Source organism: Diabrotica virgifera, chromosome 8 (genome assembly GCF_917563875.1).
Source record: "Diabrotica virgifera virgifera chromosome 8, PGI_DIABVI_V3a".
In the NCBI taxonomy this organism is placed as follows: domain Eukaryota; kingdom Metazoa; phylum Arthropoda; class Insecta; order Coleoptera; family Chrysomelidae; genus Diabrotica; species Diabrotica virgifera.
Window position 1 is genome coordinate 194405242 of NC_065450.1, and position 16051 is coordinate 194421292.

The window sequence follows — 16051 nt, forward strand, 5'->3', positions numbered from 1 at the left end:
AGGCTGTGGGTGAAAAAACGTGATATAATTCAGGAATTTTTGAAACCTATCAGGTGTTGTAAAGGACGATGCCAGGAATAAGTTCTACTAAAATGTAACCAAAAATATTGTGCGCTTTTTTTTATTGCGATTTTCATTTGTTAAATTTGCAATTTTTAATGATTTTTAATTTTGCAGCTTAGGATATTGATTTTAGAGAAAAACTTTTTAATAGAAAGTTGTTGTAAATTAAAAAAACCTACATTTTGAGGTATGGTAAGTTTAATTTCGTTAATTGGTTATTGCAAAACAGCCTGCGAAAGTCCAAAATGGCCGTTTTTTACAATTGCATTATTTATTGTACAAATAATTTTTTTTATTTTTTAAAGCTTTAAGATGAAGATCTTTCAATTCCAAACATAAAAAAAAATTGTAAAGTTAGATTAACGAATTTGTTACTTAGATATTATAAATTGTTTATCCCAAGAGGTCAAATGTCGAAGGCTATAACTTTTTGAAAAAAAATCGTAGAGAGTTGGTGAAACATCCAATCTCCTTCTAAAGAGTTATGTTTTTATATTCTGATGTAAATAAATGCGTAAACCATTTTTAAACCTCTAATTTTTGGGTTTGAAAATAAGGGGGCAAATTTCGTTATAAACATTTAGAGCTGAAGCGGCCCTGTACATCCTATGAGTTCTTAACTTGCAGATTATTGTTGCTGAATATGAAACGAAGATTCATAAAAAAATAAAAAATTTTTAGGACCAACTGAAGCCGAGATAATTTTTTGGGTTTTGAAATAAGGGGGCAAATTTCGTTATAAACATTTAGAGCTGAAGCGGCCCTGTACATCCTATGAGTTTCTAACTTACAGATGATTGTTGCTAAAGACGAAACGAAGATTTACAAAAAATAAAAATTTTCTACAACCAACTGAAGCCGAGATAATTGTTTTTTTTTTCTTAAATCGTATTGCCTTTATTTATAACAATTAAGAAATTATTTTACAGTCATTGACTAAAGAAAGACTATAATATTATCTTAAAATAAAAATTATTATAAAATATAGTTACATTTAATTATTAAAAATTATTTTTAAAATCGGTGCTTTTGCAAGCGGCCGAATTTTGCAAATCGCCCGGCTCGCTTTAAATCCGCGCGCTCGGAAACTTTTTACGTATTAAATTTTGACAGAAAACAATTTAATAATATTACCATTATAATATACAGTCTATTTACCACTGTATTTATTTTTCTTGTTAAACATTTATATGTGAAATCCAAAACGAATAGTCACTACAAGAAGAAAAAGTTTTATATTGTATATTATAGTAAGAAGTAACATTATTATTATTATATTTATATAACAATGAAAAAATTAAAAATATAGTTACATATTTCATATATATATGTATCATTTTTGTAATATTATTTCTTCAGAAATGAAATTTCACATATAAAAGATTATCAAGAAAAACAAATACGGTGGTAAATGGACTGTATATTATAATGGAAATATTATTAAATAGTTTTCTGACAAAATTTAATACAAGTTACGTAAAAATTTTCCGAGCGCGCGTTTTTGATGCGAGCCGGGCGATTTGCAAAATTGGCCGCTCGCAAAAGCACCGAATTTAAAAATAATTTTTAATAATTAAATGTAATTATATCTTATAATAATTTTTATTTTAAGATAATATAAGTCTTTCTTTGGCCAATGACTTTAAAATAATTTCTTAATTGTTATAAATAAAGGCACAACGATTTAAGAAAAAAAAAACAATTATCTCGGCTTCAGTTGGTTGTAGAAATTTTCTATTTTTTAATAAATATTTGTTTTGTCTTCAGCAACAATAATCTGTAAGTTAGAAACTCATAGAATGTACAGGGCCGCTTCAGCTCTAAATGTTTTTAACGAAATTTTCCCCCTTATTTTCAAACCCAAAAATTATCTCGGCTTCAGTTGGTCGTAGAAATTTTTTATTTTTTTTAAATCTTTGTTTCATCTTCAGCAACGATAATCTGAAGTTAGAAAATCATAGGATGTACAGGGCCGCTTCAGCTCTAAATGTTTTTAACGAAATTTGCCCCCTTATTTTCAAACCCAAAAATTAGAGGTTTAAAATATTTTACGCATTTATTTACATCATAATATGAAAATATAACTCTCTAGAAGATGATTGGATGTTTCTCCAACTCTCTACGATTTTTTTTCAAAAAGTTATAGCCTTCGACATTTGACCTCTTGGGATAAACAATTTATAATATCTAAGCAACAAATTCGTTAATCTGGCTTTACAGTTTTTTTTATGTTTGGAATTGACAGATCTTCATTTTAAAGCTTAAAAAATAAAAAAAATATTTGTACAATAAATAATGCAATTGTAAAAAACGGCCATTTTTGACATTTCGCATGCTGTTTTGCAATAACCAATTAACAAAATTAAACTTACCATACCTCAAATTGTAAGTTTTTCAATTTACTACAACTTTCTATTAAAAAGTTTTTCTCTAAAATCAATATCCTAAGCTGCAAAATTTAAAATCATTAAAAATTGCAAATTTAACAAATGAAAATCGCAATAAAAAAAAGCGCACAATATTTTTGGTTACATTTTAGTAGAAGTTATTCCTGGGATCGTCCTTTACAACACCTTATAAGTTTCAAAAATTTCTGAATTATATCCTGAAATCGACCTATTTTTCACCCACAGCCTGGGGTATAATGTTTCTTAAACAATTATATATCTTTCAGTCAGTGGCAGTTCTAGTCCGGGGCAGGGAGGCAGCTGCCCCTCCAGTTTTTACAGGACTTTTGTACTAAAATCTTCGTTAAAAAGGCACATTATCCTGTTTATTCACCGGTTGTGTTCCCTTGCCCCCCCCCCCCAGTTTTTTGGTCTAAAACCGCCGGGAGGAGTTTCGTCGGGAGGAGCCATCTAGCGAACAATTCAGGTGTAGCCGGTCAGCAGGTAAAGTGTCACAGTACTGTCAAAGATGACATTGGCTACCATAGAACGATGTCATAGAAATACGGGAATTAATCCAATGGCAAGACATATAAGCCTGGATCCCGGGTACCAAAAAAAGTTGATTAATAGTTAAAATTGTTAATAGCTTAACGGTTTAACGGTGTCCCGTCAGAAAAACTTTGATGTATGGGAACACTGGAACAGAGCAAGTTTTATTTGTGGAACAGGTTAAAAATTTGGAACGTGAGACTACGAAAAAGTTCCATGTATTTTGTCGGACAGAACTTCCAATTGATTTGTTACCCTTTCATTAAATTCTCATGCAAAAATCAGACTGGTATTTATCAGCAATTGGGCATTTTAATAAGTCCGACACGTAGAACATGTCAAATGACAGGAATTATGACAGGTCATAAATAGAAGTCTGATTTTTGCAGGAGAGTATAAATAAGCGGTAACAAATCAACTGGAAGTTCTATCCGACCAAATACATTGGACGTTTTCGTAGTCTGAGGTTCCAAATTTTTAACCTGTTCCACAATTAAATCTTCCCCTCTTCCAGTGTCCCCGTTCATCAAAGTTTGTCCGACTAGACTAGACACCGTTAAGCTATTAACAAATTTTCAGCTTGCTATTAATCAACTTTTTTTGGTACGCGGGATCCAGGCCTATTAATTTGCCAATCAAATCCAATATGTGAGGTTTCATTCCTTTTTACTCTAGAAAATCTCTGCAGATAATCTGTTCAGATTAAATGTTATTTTAACAAATTGAATAAACTTGCCTCATAAGATGGATAAAATTTTATATCTGGTGGATATCCATGTAGAGCTTTTTATTAAAAAGCTTTTATAAATAATATCTTTTTTTCGTAAAATTAATATTTATTACAATTAATAATAACAATTAAATATTTTTAGGCTGGTTCCCTTGAAGGACAACGGTTTTTAAAGGAAAATAAATTAGAAGTTCTTAGTACCCAACAGTTAGTAGATTGTTCCAGAGGTTACGAAAATCTTGGTTGCACCGGTGGTTATCCTCATTGGGCATTCAACTACATCAAAGATAATGGTCTCTGTCTAGATTCTGATTACGAGTATCAAGGAGAAGATGGATATTGCCTACAATGTGAACCGGTTGTTAAAAATATCAAAGGTTATCAATCAATTGATAAAACTGAAGAAGCGCTTAAAGAAGCTGTAGGTAAGTTACTGGTAAAAGCTCTTTCCGATAATGGTAAGGAGCCCAAGCGGAGATTTTGCGAGTTACTCGAGAGCCTCAGAAAATCGCATGGGGAGAAACCTTGTACCCTGTAAATGTAGGGGAGAGTTGGACAAAACCAGGTACCAGTCCAAAAACCGTCTGTTTCTTGTGCTATGTTAGAGTAGCAAACGTTTGCTGCAGCTTGACATATTCCCAAATGACTTAAGTTTGATATACCAATGTCAATTTTTATAAATATTTTTAAATTTTTAAATTTTTTTATTTTTATGGAAATATTGCAAAATGCCAGGTTTTGTCCAACCGGTATGATAAAACCGGGTAGTAACTTAATCACAGAAAGACTAGTGGGCAGAAAATAAAATATTTATTGAAAGTATGTAAACAAAAATCGAAAATCTATGAACAGAAGTCACAAATAAAAACTTCATCTACATCATCATAGGCACTACGGGCTTCATGAGCCCCTTTGGTTCAACGCACACACACATTTTATCCATTCTTCCTTCGCCTTAGAGTTTGAAAATAGTTCATTGTAATATAGGCACATATCGTCATTATTATCTTCTTCCTCCAAACTCTTGAATCTGCAATCGGTAATTTCGGAATCAATTTTTTTTCGGTGCAGCCGTTTTTAACACGGTTTTTCCTTTTCTGTCTAGTTCATTTATTTTTAATTTTTTTACGACTGGAGATTTTTTAAAATTTATGCTACTAGCTCTCTTATTAGCTTCTTCACCAGAGTTACCATTTCTTACTTTTTTCACACGATGTTTTAGTGTATTCGCGATCAAGTGGATTGCGGAACATTAAAACTTTGAGAAGCTTTTTGTATACCATCCTATGTTCTAGCACTTCAATTATTGCATTTTGCATGCTTTCTTGATTCCATGACTGGCGAGTAGTTTTTCTTTTATAATGCCACATGCTGCAGTTAACTAAAAGAGGAAAAAAACACTAAAATAAACTGCATCCACTGCATAAACTGGAAGCAACAACAGGTCTGATGAAATCGGGTATCCGGTTTTATCGATTTTCGGACTACCAGGTTTTGTCAAACTCGTAAAATATTATTTAAATTTTTATGATATGACATAATATTCAAACTTCTTGGCCAAATTAACGGTAGTGTACTGGGTTCCATATATTAAATTTTGAAATGGCCATTAGTTATTCAGTAGAGGAAAAAACAACTATAAACTTACTTTATAAATCGAGTTTGCTGCATCAAAAAACAGGTGAAGACTTACTGCTCCGGCACAGATTACTCGAATGAAGTAGAAATGAATACACGCGGCTGCTGGCGGTTTAGGGACAATAATTTTAATATTGTCTAATAGATAGCAGCAGAAAGTTAGAATAAATAAGGGGTACCCGGTTTTGTCCAACTCTCACCTACCCATTGTAAAAAAGTGGTAAAAAAAACGTCATCTTGAAATAGTCGATGAGTATTAGTTTTATCAAGTTTTTTTATTTCGAAGTAAATTGTTTAAGACATGTAATACATATACCAGTTGTGCAACTCTTGTTGGCTCTCACTCATAGAGGTATATATTAACATAGAGGGAGCCTACCTTCCGCGCTTCCTGACGACAAGATCTCATGGACTGGTTTGCGGCATCTCTTTCTAACACATTGTATCGAGAAACTAACATGACATTAAGTGTGAGCATAGGTACGGAAGAGGAGGACAACTGTCGCAGCTTTACTATGCGTAAGAGTGAAACAGCACCAATCCAAATAAAAAAGATAGTGTCGTCACTTCGCTCTGAATGATACTCTCTCTATGCTAATATATAACTCTATGCTCTCACTATTTGAACTATTTAAACATATTTTGGTCTCATCTGAAAAACTCATGATATTCCAAAACTATTGAGGGAGCTGTATGTATTCTTAAGCCACTGGAGGCGGTTTAAAACATGTATAGGTTGTAGATGATAAACTCTTATTGGTCGACAACTTCTCAAAACTGGCTACCGTTCTTCTTCTTTTTGTATCCAACGATACTCTGACTCCTGTAGAATTCCTGAAGTTTCTTTGAAGGGCTGATAAAGACATAATATAAGAATTTCTCCGATTGGAAATTTTGATATATCTATTCTGTAGTTCAGTGGTAACTCGGGGTCTACCAGAGCGAGCTGTATTTTGTCTCGTATTTGTTTTCAGAAACTTTTTCCATATCAAAATAAGAATATCGTTTCATATGGGCTCTCTGAACCGCAAAGTGGAATGATTTCCTGGCGGTGCCTTTTGGTATGTTATACCTGGGTTAAGCAGAAAGCTTGAATTGAGTCAAAATTCGTTTCGCTTTTTCCATATCCGCGAGATATCATTCTCAGAAACACCCACTTATTCCACCACGAACTGCTGCCCGGGAATAGCCTTCTTTATCTAAACCGATCATTCTTACACGGTTTAACTGAGAAATTTTTGAGTTTAACTAGTCCAATTTTGAACATAGGCTTCCCCCACTTTCCTCCATTTGCTTCTGTTTTGTGTTTTCTGGGGTCGTCCTCTTGCTTTCTTTCCTGCCAATATTTTTCCATTGTTGTACCGTGGTATTCCAACTATTGTTCGTTTGTCTGGCGTTATCACCTACGAAACTCCATTTTAGCCTGGCTATATGTTGTCCTGCGTCTTTGAATTTTGTTTTATTTCTTATCCAGTTGTTTTGCTTTTTGTCTTTTAATTTTACTCTAAGCATTGCTGTCTCCATGGCTCTTTGTGTCTTCATTATTTTATCCATGTTTGCTTTGGTTAAGGTTCATGTTTGGCATGCGTAGGTGGCTTTGGAGAAATATTGACGAAAAACGTTAAAAAAGCTACTAATTTACCGACTTCTCCCCCATCTCCCCCCAAACCGGACCCTCAAAATGGTGTAACTTTTTACTGAACACTATGTGGGCCATATAGAACAATTTGGTTTGGAGGAAAACTTTTACTTTGGATGTTTGGCTTAGGCCTTTTTTTGAACCAATAGTTGATATAATTATTATACTATACTACCTCCGTAACTTTGGAACCGTTAATTTTAGAAAGATTATGCATAGCTCTTTTATTTTAAATTTAATGTAGAACATTTTTGGTTGTTCATGCTAAACCGCATAGTTTTAGAAATATTGACAGAAAATGTACAAAATAACGAATTTACCGATTCCTCCCCCCTCTCCCCCCTAAACCCGATGCTTAAAATGGTGTGACTTTTTTCTGAACATTATGTGGACCATATAGAAAATTTGGGGTTAAAGGATAACTTTTACTTTGGGTGTCTGGGTTTGGGTCTTTTTATACCATACTATACAGTATACAGGGTGATTGATTAGTAGGGTAAAGCTCAATAGCTCCGCTATAGTAATAGATAGCAATAAAAGTTAATAACAAAAATTTTAGCCGCCTTTGAGCTTCACATTACAAAATTAGATAGAACGTTACAGGATGTTCGACAACACAGTGGCAGAACAAATTTATGTTTTTTTAAATGGAACATCCTATATTTTATTCTATCTACGAAATCCTGTTAAATTCTCCATCACAAAAATCTAAGGGTTTGTTATGTTATACAGGGTATTTACAAAGTTATAACCAATTTTATATGAAAATCGTAACAAATTCAACTCCCTGTATAAATAAAAATAAGCAAACCAACAATGGTTTATTAATGCCATATTTTTTAACGTATTGTCAAAACTTTCAAGAATGGTCGATATTGCTAATTTTCTTTATATCAAATACAGGGTGAGTCAAAACGCAAGTACATTATTTTCTCTTCTTCTTCTTCTTCTTAGCCTTCTATCGTCCACGTTTGGACATAGGCCTCTCCCAACTCCTTCCATCGGTCTCTATCCTGAGCAACATATTTCCAATTCGTTCCGGCTACTCTTTTAATATCATCAACCCATCTCATCTGTGGTCTTCCTCTCGGTCGTTTACTTTGGTAAGGTCTCCAATGTTGTATCGTGGCATTCCAACGTTGGTCTTTTTGTCTAACAGTGTGGCCTGCAAAGCTCCATTTAAGTTTGGCAACTTTTGTTGTTATGTCCTCGACTTTTGTTTTTGATCTTACCCAGTCGCTCCTCTTTTTATCTGACAGTCGTATACCTAACATTGCTCTTTCCATAGCTCTTTCTGTTGTAGCTAGTTTATTCATATTTGCCTTGGTTAGGGTCCAGATTTGACACCCATATGTCATGATAGGAAGGATGCACTGGTTGAACACTTTGGTCCTCAAATATTGAGGTATTTTGCGGTTCTTAAGTATCCAACCAAGTTTTCCAAATCCTGCCCATGCTAGTCTTGCTCTCCTATTAATTTCCGCACTTTGGTTTTCTTTGTCAAGTTTCAGGATTTGGCCTAGGTAGATATATTCCTGGACTTTTTCTATCTCACTGCCATTTATAGTTATGCGTCTGGGGTCATCTGTGTTATTATTTTCTCAGTAATTTTAAATAGAACACCCTGTATTTTATATCACTATTGAAAAGTACCATTACCGTACTTTAATTTTTAGATAACATTCCCTATGTCTAAATTTATTAGTTTTCGAGATATTTTCATTTTTCAATGGACCAGTAGCGTGGTTACCCAAATCACCAGAATTTAATAAACTGGACTGATTTTTTTGGGGTTACGTTAATAATGAAGTTTATAAAATACCTCGAACAACGAGGGATGAGATGAAAAATGGAATACAAAGTGTATTTCGATGACATGTTAATTTACAAATTCTCCGTAGAGTAAGTAGCTCATTCAATGATCGTTTTTAGGCGTACATAAATGTGTTAGGAGATAATTTTGAACATTTCATGTAATTAAATATTAAAAATATTTTATTAAAAGTAGCTTCTAATTTTTTCAAACATGTTTTTTTGCAAAATGTATTACTGATAAATTATGTTTCTTTCTTTATTTGTTACATTTTTACATTTACATACAAAAGTAGTGTTTAATTGTCTTCCCAAAATATTGTATTTTGTGTTTGTGTTTATTTGTTGCATTTACATAAAAAGTTAGTTTTTAATTGTTTCAAAAATGTTGCATGTAGTGGTTGTGTTTTTGTTTATAAAATGTATTACTAATAAATTATTTTTATTTCTTTATCAGCTGCAGGGTTACATTGATTACCGGATTGATAATCGGTAATCTTCAATTGTCAATTCACTCATGGCTTACTTAAAATTTGGATAAATTTAAACACATAAAATAATTTGCTCTGGAAACAGAAAATATCTCGAAAACTAATAAATTTGGGCATAGAAAATGTTATATAAAAATTAAATTACGTTAATGTTGCTTTTTAATAATGATATAAAATACAGGGTGTTCCATTTAACATTACTGAGAAGATAATGTACTTTTGTTTTGACTCACCCTGTATTTGATATAAAGAAAATTAGCAATATCAATAATTCTTAAAAATTTTGAAAATAAATAAAAAAATATGGCATTAATTAACCATTGCTCTTGTGCTTATTTTTATTTATACAGGGAGTTGAACTTGTTACGATTTTCATACAAAATTGGTTATAACTTTGTAAACACCCTATATAACATTACAAATCTTTATATTTTTGTGATGGAGAAGTTAACAGGATTTCGAATATAAAATAAAATATGGGGTGTTCTATTTAAAAAAAAAAACAAAAGTTAGGTCTGCCACTGTGTTATCGAATACCCTGTAACATTCTAACTAATTTTGTAATGTGAACCTTAAAGGTGGCTAAAATTTTTGTTATTATTTTTTATTGCTATCTATTACTATAGCGGAGCTATTGAGCTTTACCCTACTAATCAATCACCCTGTATGTTTTTTTTTTAAATTTTACCAGAATAAATTTTTTCAAATAACCCCCTCTGTGGCTCAGTGGTAAGAGCGCCTACCTTTGGATCGAAAGGTCCGAATGGTCGTGAGTTGGAACCTCACCAGGGTCAGGAATTTTTTGTTTATTATAAATTAATAGATGAAAATAGTTTCTGTTCTTGTGGGATCGGTATTCACCGGAGGGACTGCAGACGTTCGGATACAATTAGCGTCTTTTTGCAAAGACAATGACGTCGACTTTGCAAAGTACCAAGACACTTACTTAACACACACTACACATGACACTAGGTACCTAGCTGCAAAAATTTACCGTACCGACCATGGCAATGGCCAATGTTCACATATGGGAAAAACCGGTCAATTAAAATATACAAATAAAATAAAAAAACCCAAAAAGATCTATTTTATATAAAAACAGGGCTACTAAATATAAAGGACTTAAAAATACGGATTTATAAAAGTGTAAAAATCATGAATGATGAATTACCTAGCGAGCTGATAAAGTTGGTCAACGAGAAAAACCTGGACATAATAGTAGAACTGTTCAACGCTATCTATACTACGGGAATCATCCCTAGAGAAATGTTGACATCAGCATTTGTGTGTTTGCCAAAAAAAGTGAATGCCAAAGAATGCAGTGACTACCGAACCATAAGCTTAATGTCACATACCTTGAAAATTCTGCTGAAAATTATCCACGCCAGAGTACACTCTAAACTGGAGCTGGATATTAGTGACACTCAATATGGGTTCCGCAATGGAATGGGCACCAGAGAGGCATTATTCTCCTTCAACGTGCCGACACAGAGATGTTTGGATGTTAACCGTTCTCTTTACGTCTGTTTTATAGACTACAATAAAGCGTTTGATAAAATAAAACATGACCGACTCATGGAAATTCTAAAAACTAAAAACCTAGATGAAAGAGATTTAAGACTAATAACACATCTCTATTACAATCAGCGAGCAATAGTAAGAATTGAAACAGAAACATCTGAAGAAATGGAAATAAAAAGAGGAGTCAGGCAAGGCTGCATACTATCACCTCTATTATTTAACGCTTATTCTGAAGAGGTAATGCGAGAAACTCTGGAAGATGAAACAGTCGGCATAAGAGTAAATGGAGTCTTAGTTAACAACATCAGATATGCAGATGATACAGTAATAATAGCCGATAATTTACAAGACCTGCAAATACTCATGAGTAAAATAGTAAGGTGTAGTAGGGAGTACGGACTCTCTCTCTCAATATCAAAAAGACAAAGTTTATGAAAATTAGTAAAAACAACCATAATACTAACGAAATCTTGATAGTAGAGGGCCAGCAGATCGAAAGAGTAAAAAAGTACACTTACCTAGGGACACTTATAACCGAAAATAATGACTACACTGCAGAAATCAAAGTCAGAATCGAGAAAGCACGTTCTAATTTTATGAAAATGAAAAAGGTCCTATGTAGTAAAGATTTAACATTAGCTCTTAAAGTACGCCTAACAAAATGCTACGTATATAGTGTACTATACTATGGACTGGAATCATGGACGTTAAATGTAGAGACAATGAGACGACTTAACGCCTTTGAAATGTGGACGTATAGAAGAATTATGAGGGTTTCCTGGGTAGATAGAGTTACGAACAATGAAGTACTGAGAAGAATAGGTAAAGAGAAGGAAGTTGAACTGACAATTAAAGAAAGAAAACTACAGTACCTCGGACATGTGATGCGGGGCGAGAAGTATGGCATCCTGCGACTCATAATGCAGGGAAAGATAGATGGCAGAAGAAGCATCGGCAGAAGACGAATTTCATGGCTGAAGAACCTGAGAGAATGGTTTGGATGCAGCTCAAAACAACTATTTAGAGCTACTGCCTCAAAAATTAAAATAGCTATGATGATTGCCAACCTCCGTAGCGGAGATGGCACCTGAAGAAGAAGAAAAATCATGAATACGACGGGTAATGTATAAGTTTTGAAACTATGTATAGAATAGAACATCCTGATAATAACACACTTTTGTTAGAGTTGGTTCTAAACGAGCTGTTTGAAATAAAGGGATGAATAAAGTAGTAGGGTAATAGAGAAATTTGCGTCTCTTAATGACATTCAACTGGAATATGCATACATACTAAACTTTTTAATTTTTTTAGGAACTGCTGGCCCAGTATCAGTTTGTGTCTGTGCTAATTTTGAATGGCAATTGTACGGAGGAGGTGTCTTTGATCACGCACTTTGCTTTAGTGATACTTTAAATCATGCAGTTCTAGCAGTCGGATATGCCGAAGAAAATGGTAAAGATTTTTGGCTGATCAAGAATTCATGGGGAACATCATGGGGAGAAGAAGGTTATATTAGATTAGTTCGTGGTAAACAACAATGTGGTATTAACCAATTGCCCAATTATCCTCTCCTTTAATTTGTATAAATATAAGAAAATAAAAAGTATGAATTTGAAAATTATATGTATTTTTATTTTTTGAATAAAAAAATATATATCTGTTACATCACAAGAAAGCTAATAGAGGAATATAGGAAATGGGGACTAGAGATCAGCATAGGAAAAACCAAATATGAATATCGGTGGAACGCAGCAGGACTTGATACTAGAAGGGGGAGAAACAATTAGTAAATTTAACGAATATAACTGGAAATAAAAATCAAGAATGATGGAATACTGGACGGGGCCATTAAAGTACGAAATACTCAGGGCAGGAAAGCACTTACGCTCCTAAACTCAGTACACTGGGACAAGCAGATAAACAACCAAAACAAGAAAAAGATATATAACGCCGTAGTGAAAAGCATTAAAACATACAGCTGCCTCTGAAGGAAAAATCAAAACAGAGGTCATCGAAATGGATTTCTGGAGAAGAGCTGCAGGAAGATCAAGAAGAGAACATGTCATCAATGAACGAATACGAGAAATAATGAAGGTCACACATACAATAAATGACGGAATACAACTACGATGGTTTAGTCACGTACAAAGAATGCATGAAGAGAGAGTCCCAAAACAAGTACAAAACTGGAAACCGCAAGGTAGAAGAAGAAGAGGTAGACTGAGGAAAAGTTAGCAGGCAGGAATAAACAAAGCCATGGATGAAAGAGGTCTGTAAGTAGATCAATGTGCGGACAGACAGGAATGGCGAACGGGTATCAGAAGACGGAGAACGTTGTAGCCGATAATATATATACATATATAACAAAAAAATATAAAATGTCGCTAACATATAACTTGGTTGCGGAGATGACGACAAATCAGCTATACTGAGAAATATCTATTGAATTTGGTCTCACTCACGAGACCTTTCTGGTTATGGGTTTTTTTATTAAGTCACACTCTTTAGCAATCAAAACACAAATAAGGTTCTATAAGCTAATTTGCTGGCTGCTGAGCAAAAGGCTCCTATTGGCGTGGTGAGGTCTTCTCCAGTCACAAGACCATTTAACCTTTTCCGTCCATCAAGTTAGCAGAACAAAGTCAGCAGAACACAGTTATTCTTATACCATAATTAAGCGTAAATAAAATGCAAATTTAATGTTCCAAGAAAAAATTATTGCTCTTTTTTTTACGTTATCGCATATTCTGCTAACTTGATAATCAAGATAGCAGAACAGTAGTTAAAAAATTTGTTAAATCATTTATAATTGAATGCCAAATTATTCTCTGAATTAAATATAAATTTAATAATCCAAGAACAAATTTATTGCCTTTTTTTAAGTTATCACATGTTCTGCTAACTCGATAATCAAGCTACCATAACAGTAGTTCAAAAATTTACAATATTTATAACTGAATTGAATTTAAAGTATTTATAATTGAATTTAGAGTTCCAAGAAAAAGTTTATTGCTCTTTTCTTAAAAAGTTATTGCATGTACTACTACTAAAATCTACTATATTTTCTACCAGATTTAAAAAGATACTAGATTTAAAATTTTCCCACTAAATCCCAAGAGATTCTACTAGATCTAGTAGAAAATATACTAAATTGGCAACCCTGAGCTAATGTCGACTCCAATTGGTGGAATCGCTTAGGTAGGGATAAAGAAGAATTTGTCACGCTGCGCAATGAACGATGTTACATCTCGGGGTTTTCATAGTACCATGCCAATATCCATTAGTTGTCGATGCATTATATTAGCTAAATAAAAAAAAACATGCCTTAAGTTAAAAATATATGTGAAAACGTTATGAAATTATTATGAAAACAAACATTATTTTTTTTATTCTCAAATAAGTACAGTGTTTTTCATTTATAATTGTGCATCTAAAACACGGTAAAAAATTAAATAAAATGTTTTTTTAACAAATTAAATTGTTTATTATAAGTTACGAATCAACTGACTCTATATTTGTAAAGTACGCTAAAAGCACATCCAACTTAAAAAAAAAACATTAAAATTCATTGGTTGGTTCCCAAGATACAGAAGATTGTAGGATTTTGATGTTGATATTTCAATTTTAGGTCGCACGGATTTTATGCTTCTACTTCGTCGGTTGCAAGCGGGTCGCGTTTGTACTTCATTTTTGAAGCTTTATTGACGACTTCCTTGCCAAAAATTTTTTATGAATACTTCGTGTCTTTGAAAGCGAAAAAACGCTTTTCGATCCTTATTTTTTATAAACAAATCAGCTGTGAATTTTTAAAAAGATGTTGTTAACTTTTGCCCTAATTGACCTAGGCTAACTTATTTTTTTGAAAGTTCGAGTAAAAAGGCCATCTTTTAGAATGTGTAAAAAAAATGTTGTACCGGCCATAACAAGAAAGGTATTCAAATTGTTTATAAGGAAAAATTGACGAGACTTTTGCATAATTATTTATTACTAATAAATGAATTTTTTATTAACTTTTTTTAAACAAGTTTGAAAGTTTAGCTTATGATCTTTCATTGACATCTGCAGAATGGTTCTAACATTCTGTTTTTCGACTTATGTTATTGCAAAAAAAGCTCTCTTGGAAAAACAATTTCGATAAAATTTAAACAATTGAATGAATCGCTTCGAAATTATTGTCACATATTACACACCAAAGGACCCGCATTTGATAAAACCTTCGAAGCTGTGCACAAATTTTTGCAATAGTTATTGCGAAATTAATTTTTTTCCAATTTAGACCTTTTTTCTCACTTATATTAACAATAAATAGCTATATCAACCCTTGTAACACGTCATTTTAAAGCTTTTTCCATGCTATCGAAGATGTTTGTACTAAAGTAACCACAAGGTCCACTGTTTTCCATTAATTTGAAAAAAAAAAGGAAATAACACAATATGACAAAAAAAAATTTTTAAGACACGCTTTTATTTAGTTATGAGTGACTAAAAGTTAAAATATAAAAAAAGCGACTAAAAAGCAAAAAATAAAAAAAATCAAACTCAAGGATTATACGAAAAAAACGTTCGTTAAAAAAAATGAAAAAATCTAACACATTCGTTAAAGAAAAGCGTGGGGCGAAAACCGTTTATTCGATGAAGACGCGCCCCGCGCTTTTTTTTAACGAATGTGTTAGATTTTTCTTTTTTTTAACGAAGTTTTTTTTTCGAATAATTGTCGAGTTTGATTTTTTTTTATTTTTTGCTTTTTAGTTGTTTTTTATATTTTAACTTTTAGTCACTCATAACTACATAAAAGCGTTTCTTAAAAAAAATTTATATCGCTTTATTTTTTTACTTTTTAGTCTTCTTCTTCTTCTACGGCACTACAGCCCAAATTGAGCCTTGGCCTACTTTATTTTTTGCCTCCACCCTTGCCTGTCTGTGGCTGCTCTTCTCCATACACGGACTCCTAAAAGGGCTTGTGCGTCGCTGTTTACTGTGTCTTCCCAGCGATTTCGTGGCTTCCCAACCGGTCTCTTTCCTTGCATTCTAGCATTCAGTGCTCGTTTTGGTAGCCTATCCTCTCCCATTCTTATCACATGTCCGGCCCATTGCAATCTTTGTAATCTAATGAAGTCTGACAGGGGCGTTTCCTTATAAAGTTGATACAGCTCGTTGTTGTATCGACTTCTGAAGATTCCGTTTTCCCTCACAGGTCCTAGTATTCTCCTAAGTACTT

The 16051-nt window shown here is 33.1% G+C and overlaps 1 protein-coding gene across 1 annotated transcript in view; it reads left to right on the forward strand.

Moving 5' to 3' along the window:
- LOC114337705 (uncharacterized) overlaps positions 1–16051 on the forward strand; it is a 153328-nt gene that overhangs the window by 33335 nt on the left and 103942 nt on the right. Inside the window, exons 4-5 of the mRNA XM_050659192.1 lie at positions 3875–4157; positions 12145–12407. Of these exons, the coding sequence (XP_050515149.1) occupies positions 3875–4157; positions 12145–12407 (546 nt within the window). The remainder of the gene's footprint in view (positions 1–3874; positions 4158–12144; positions 12408–16051) is intronic.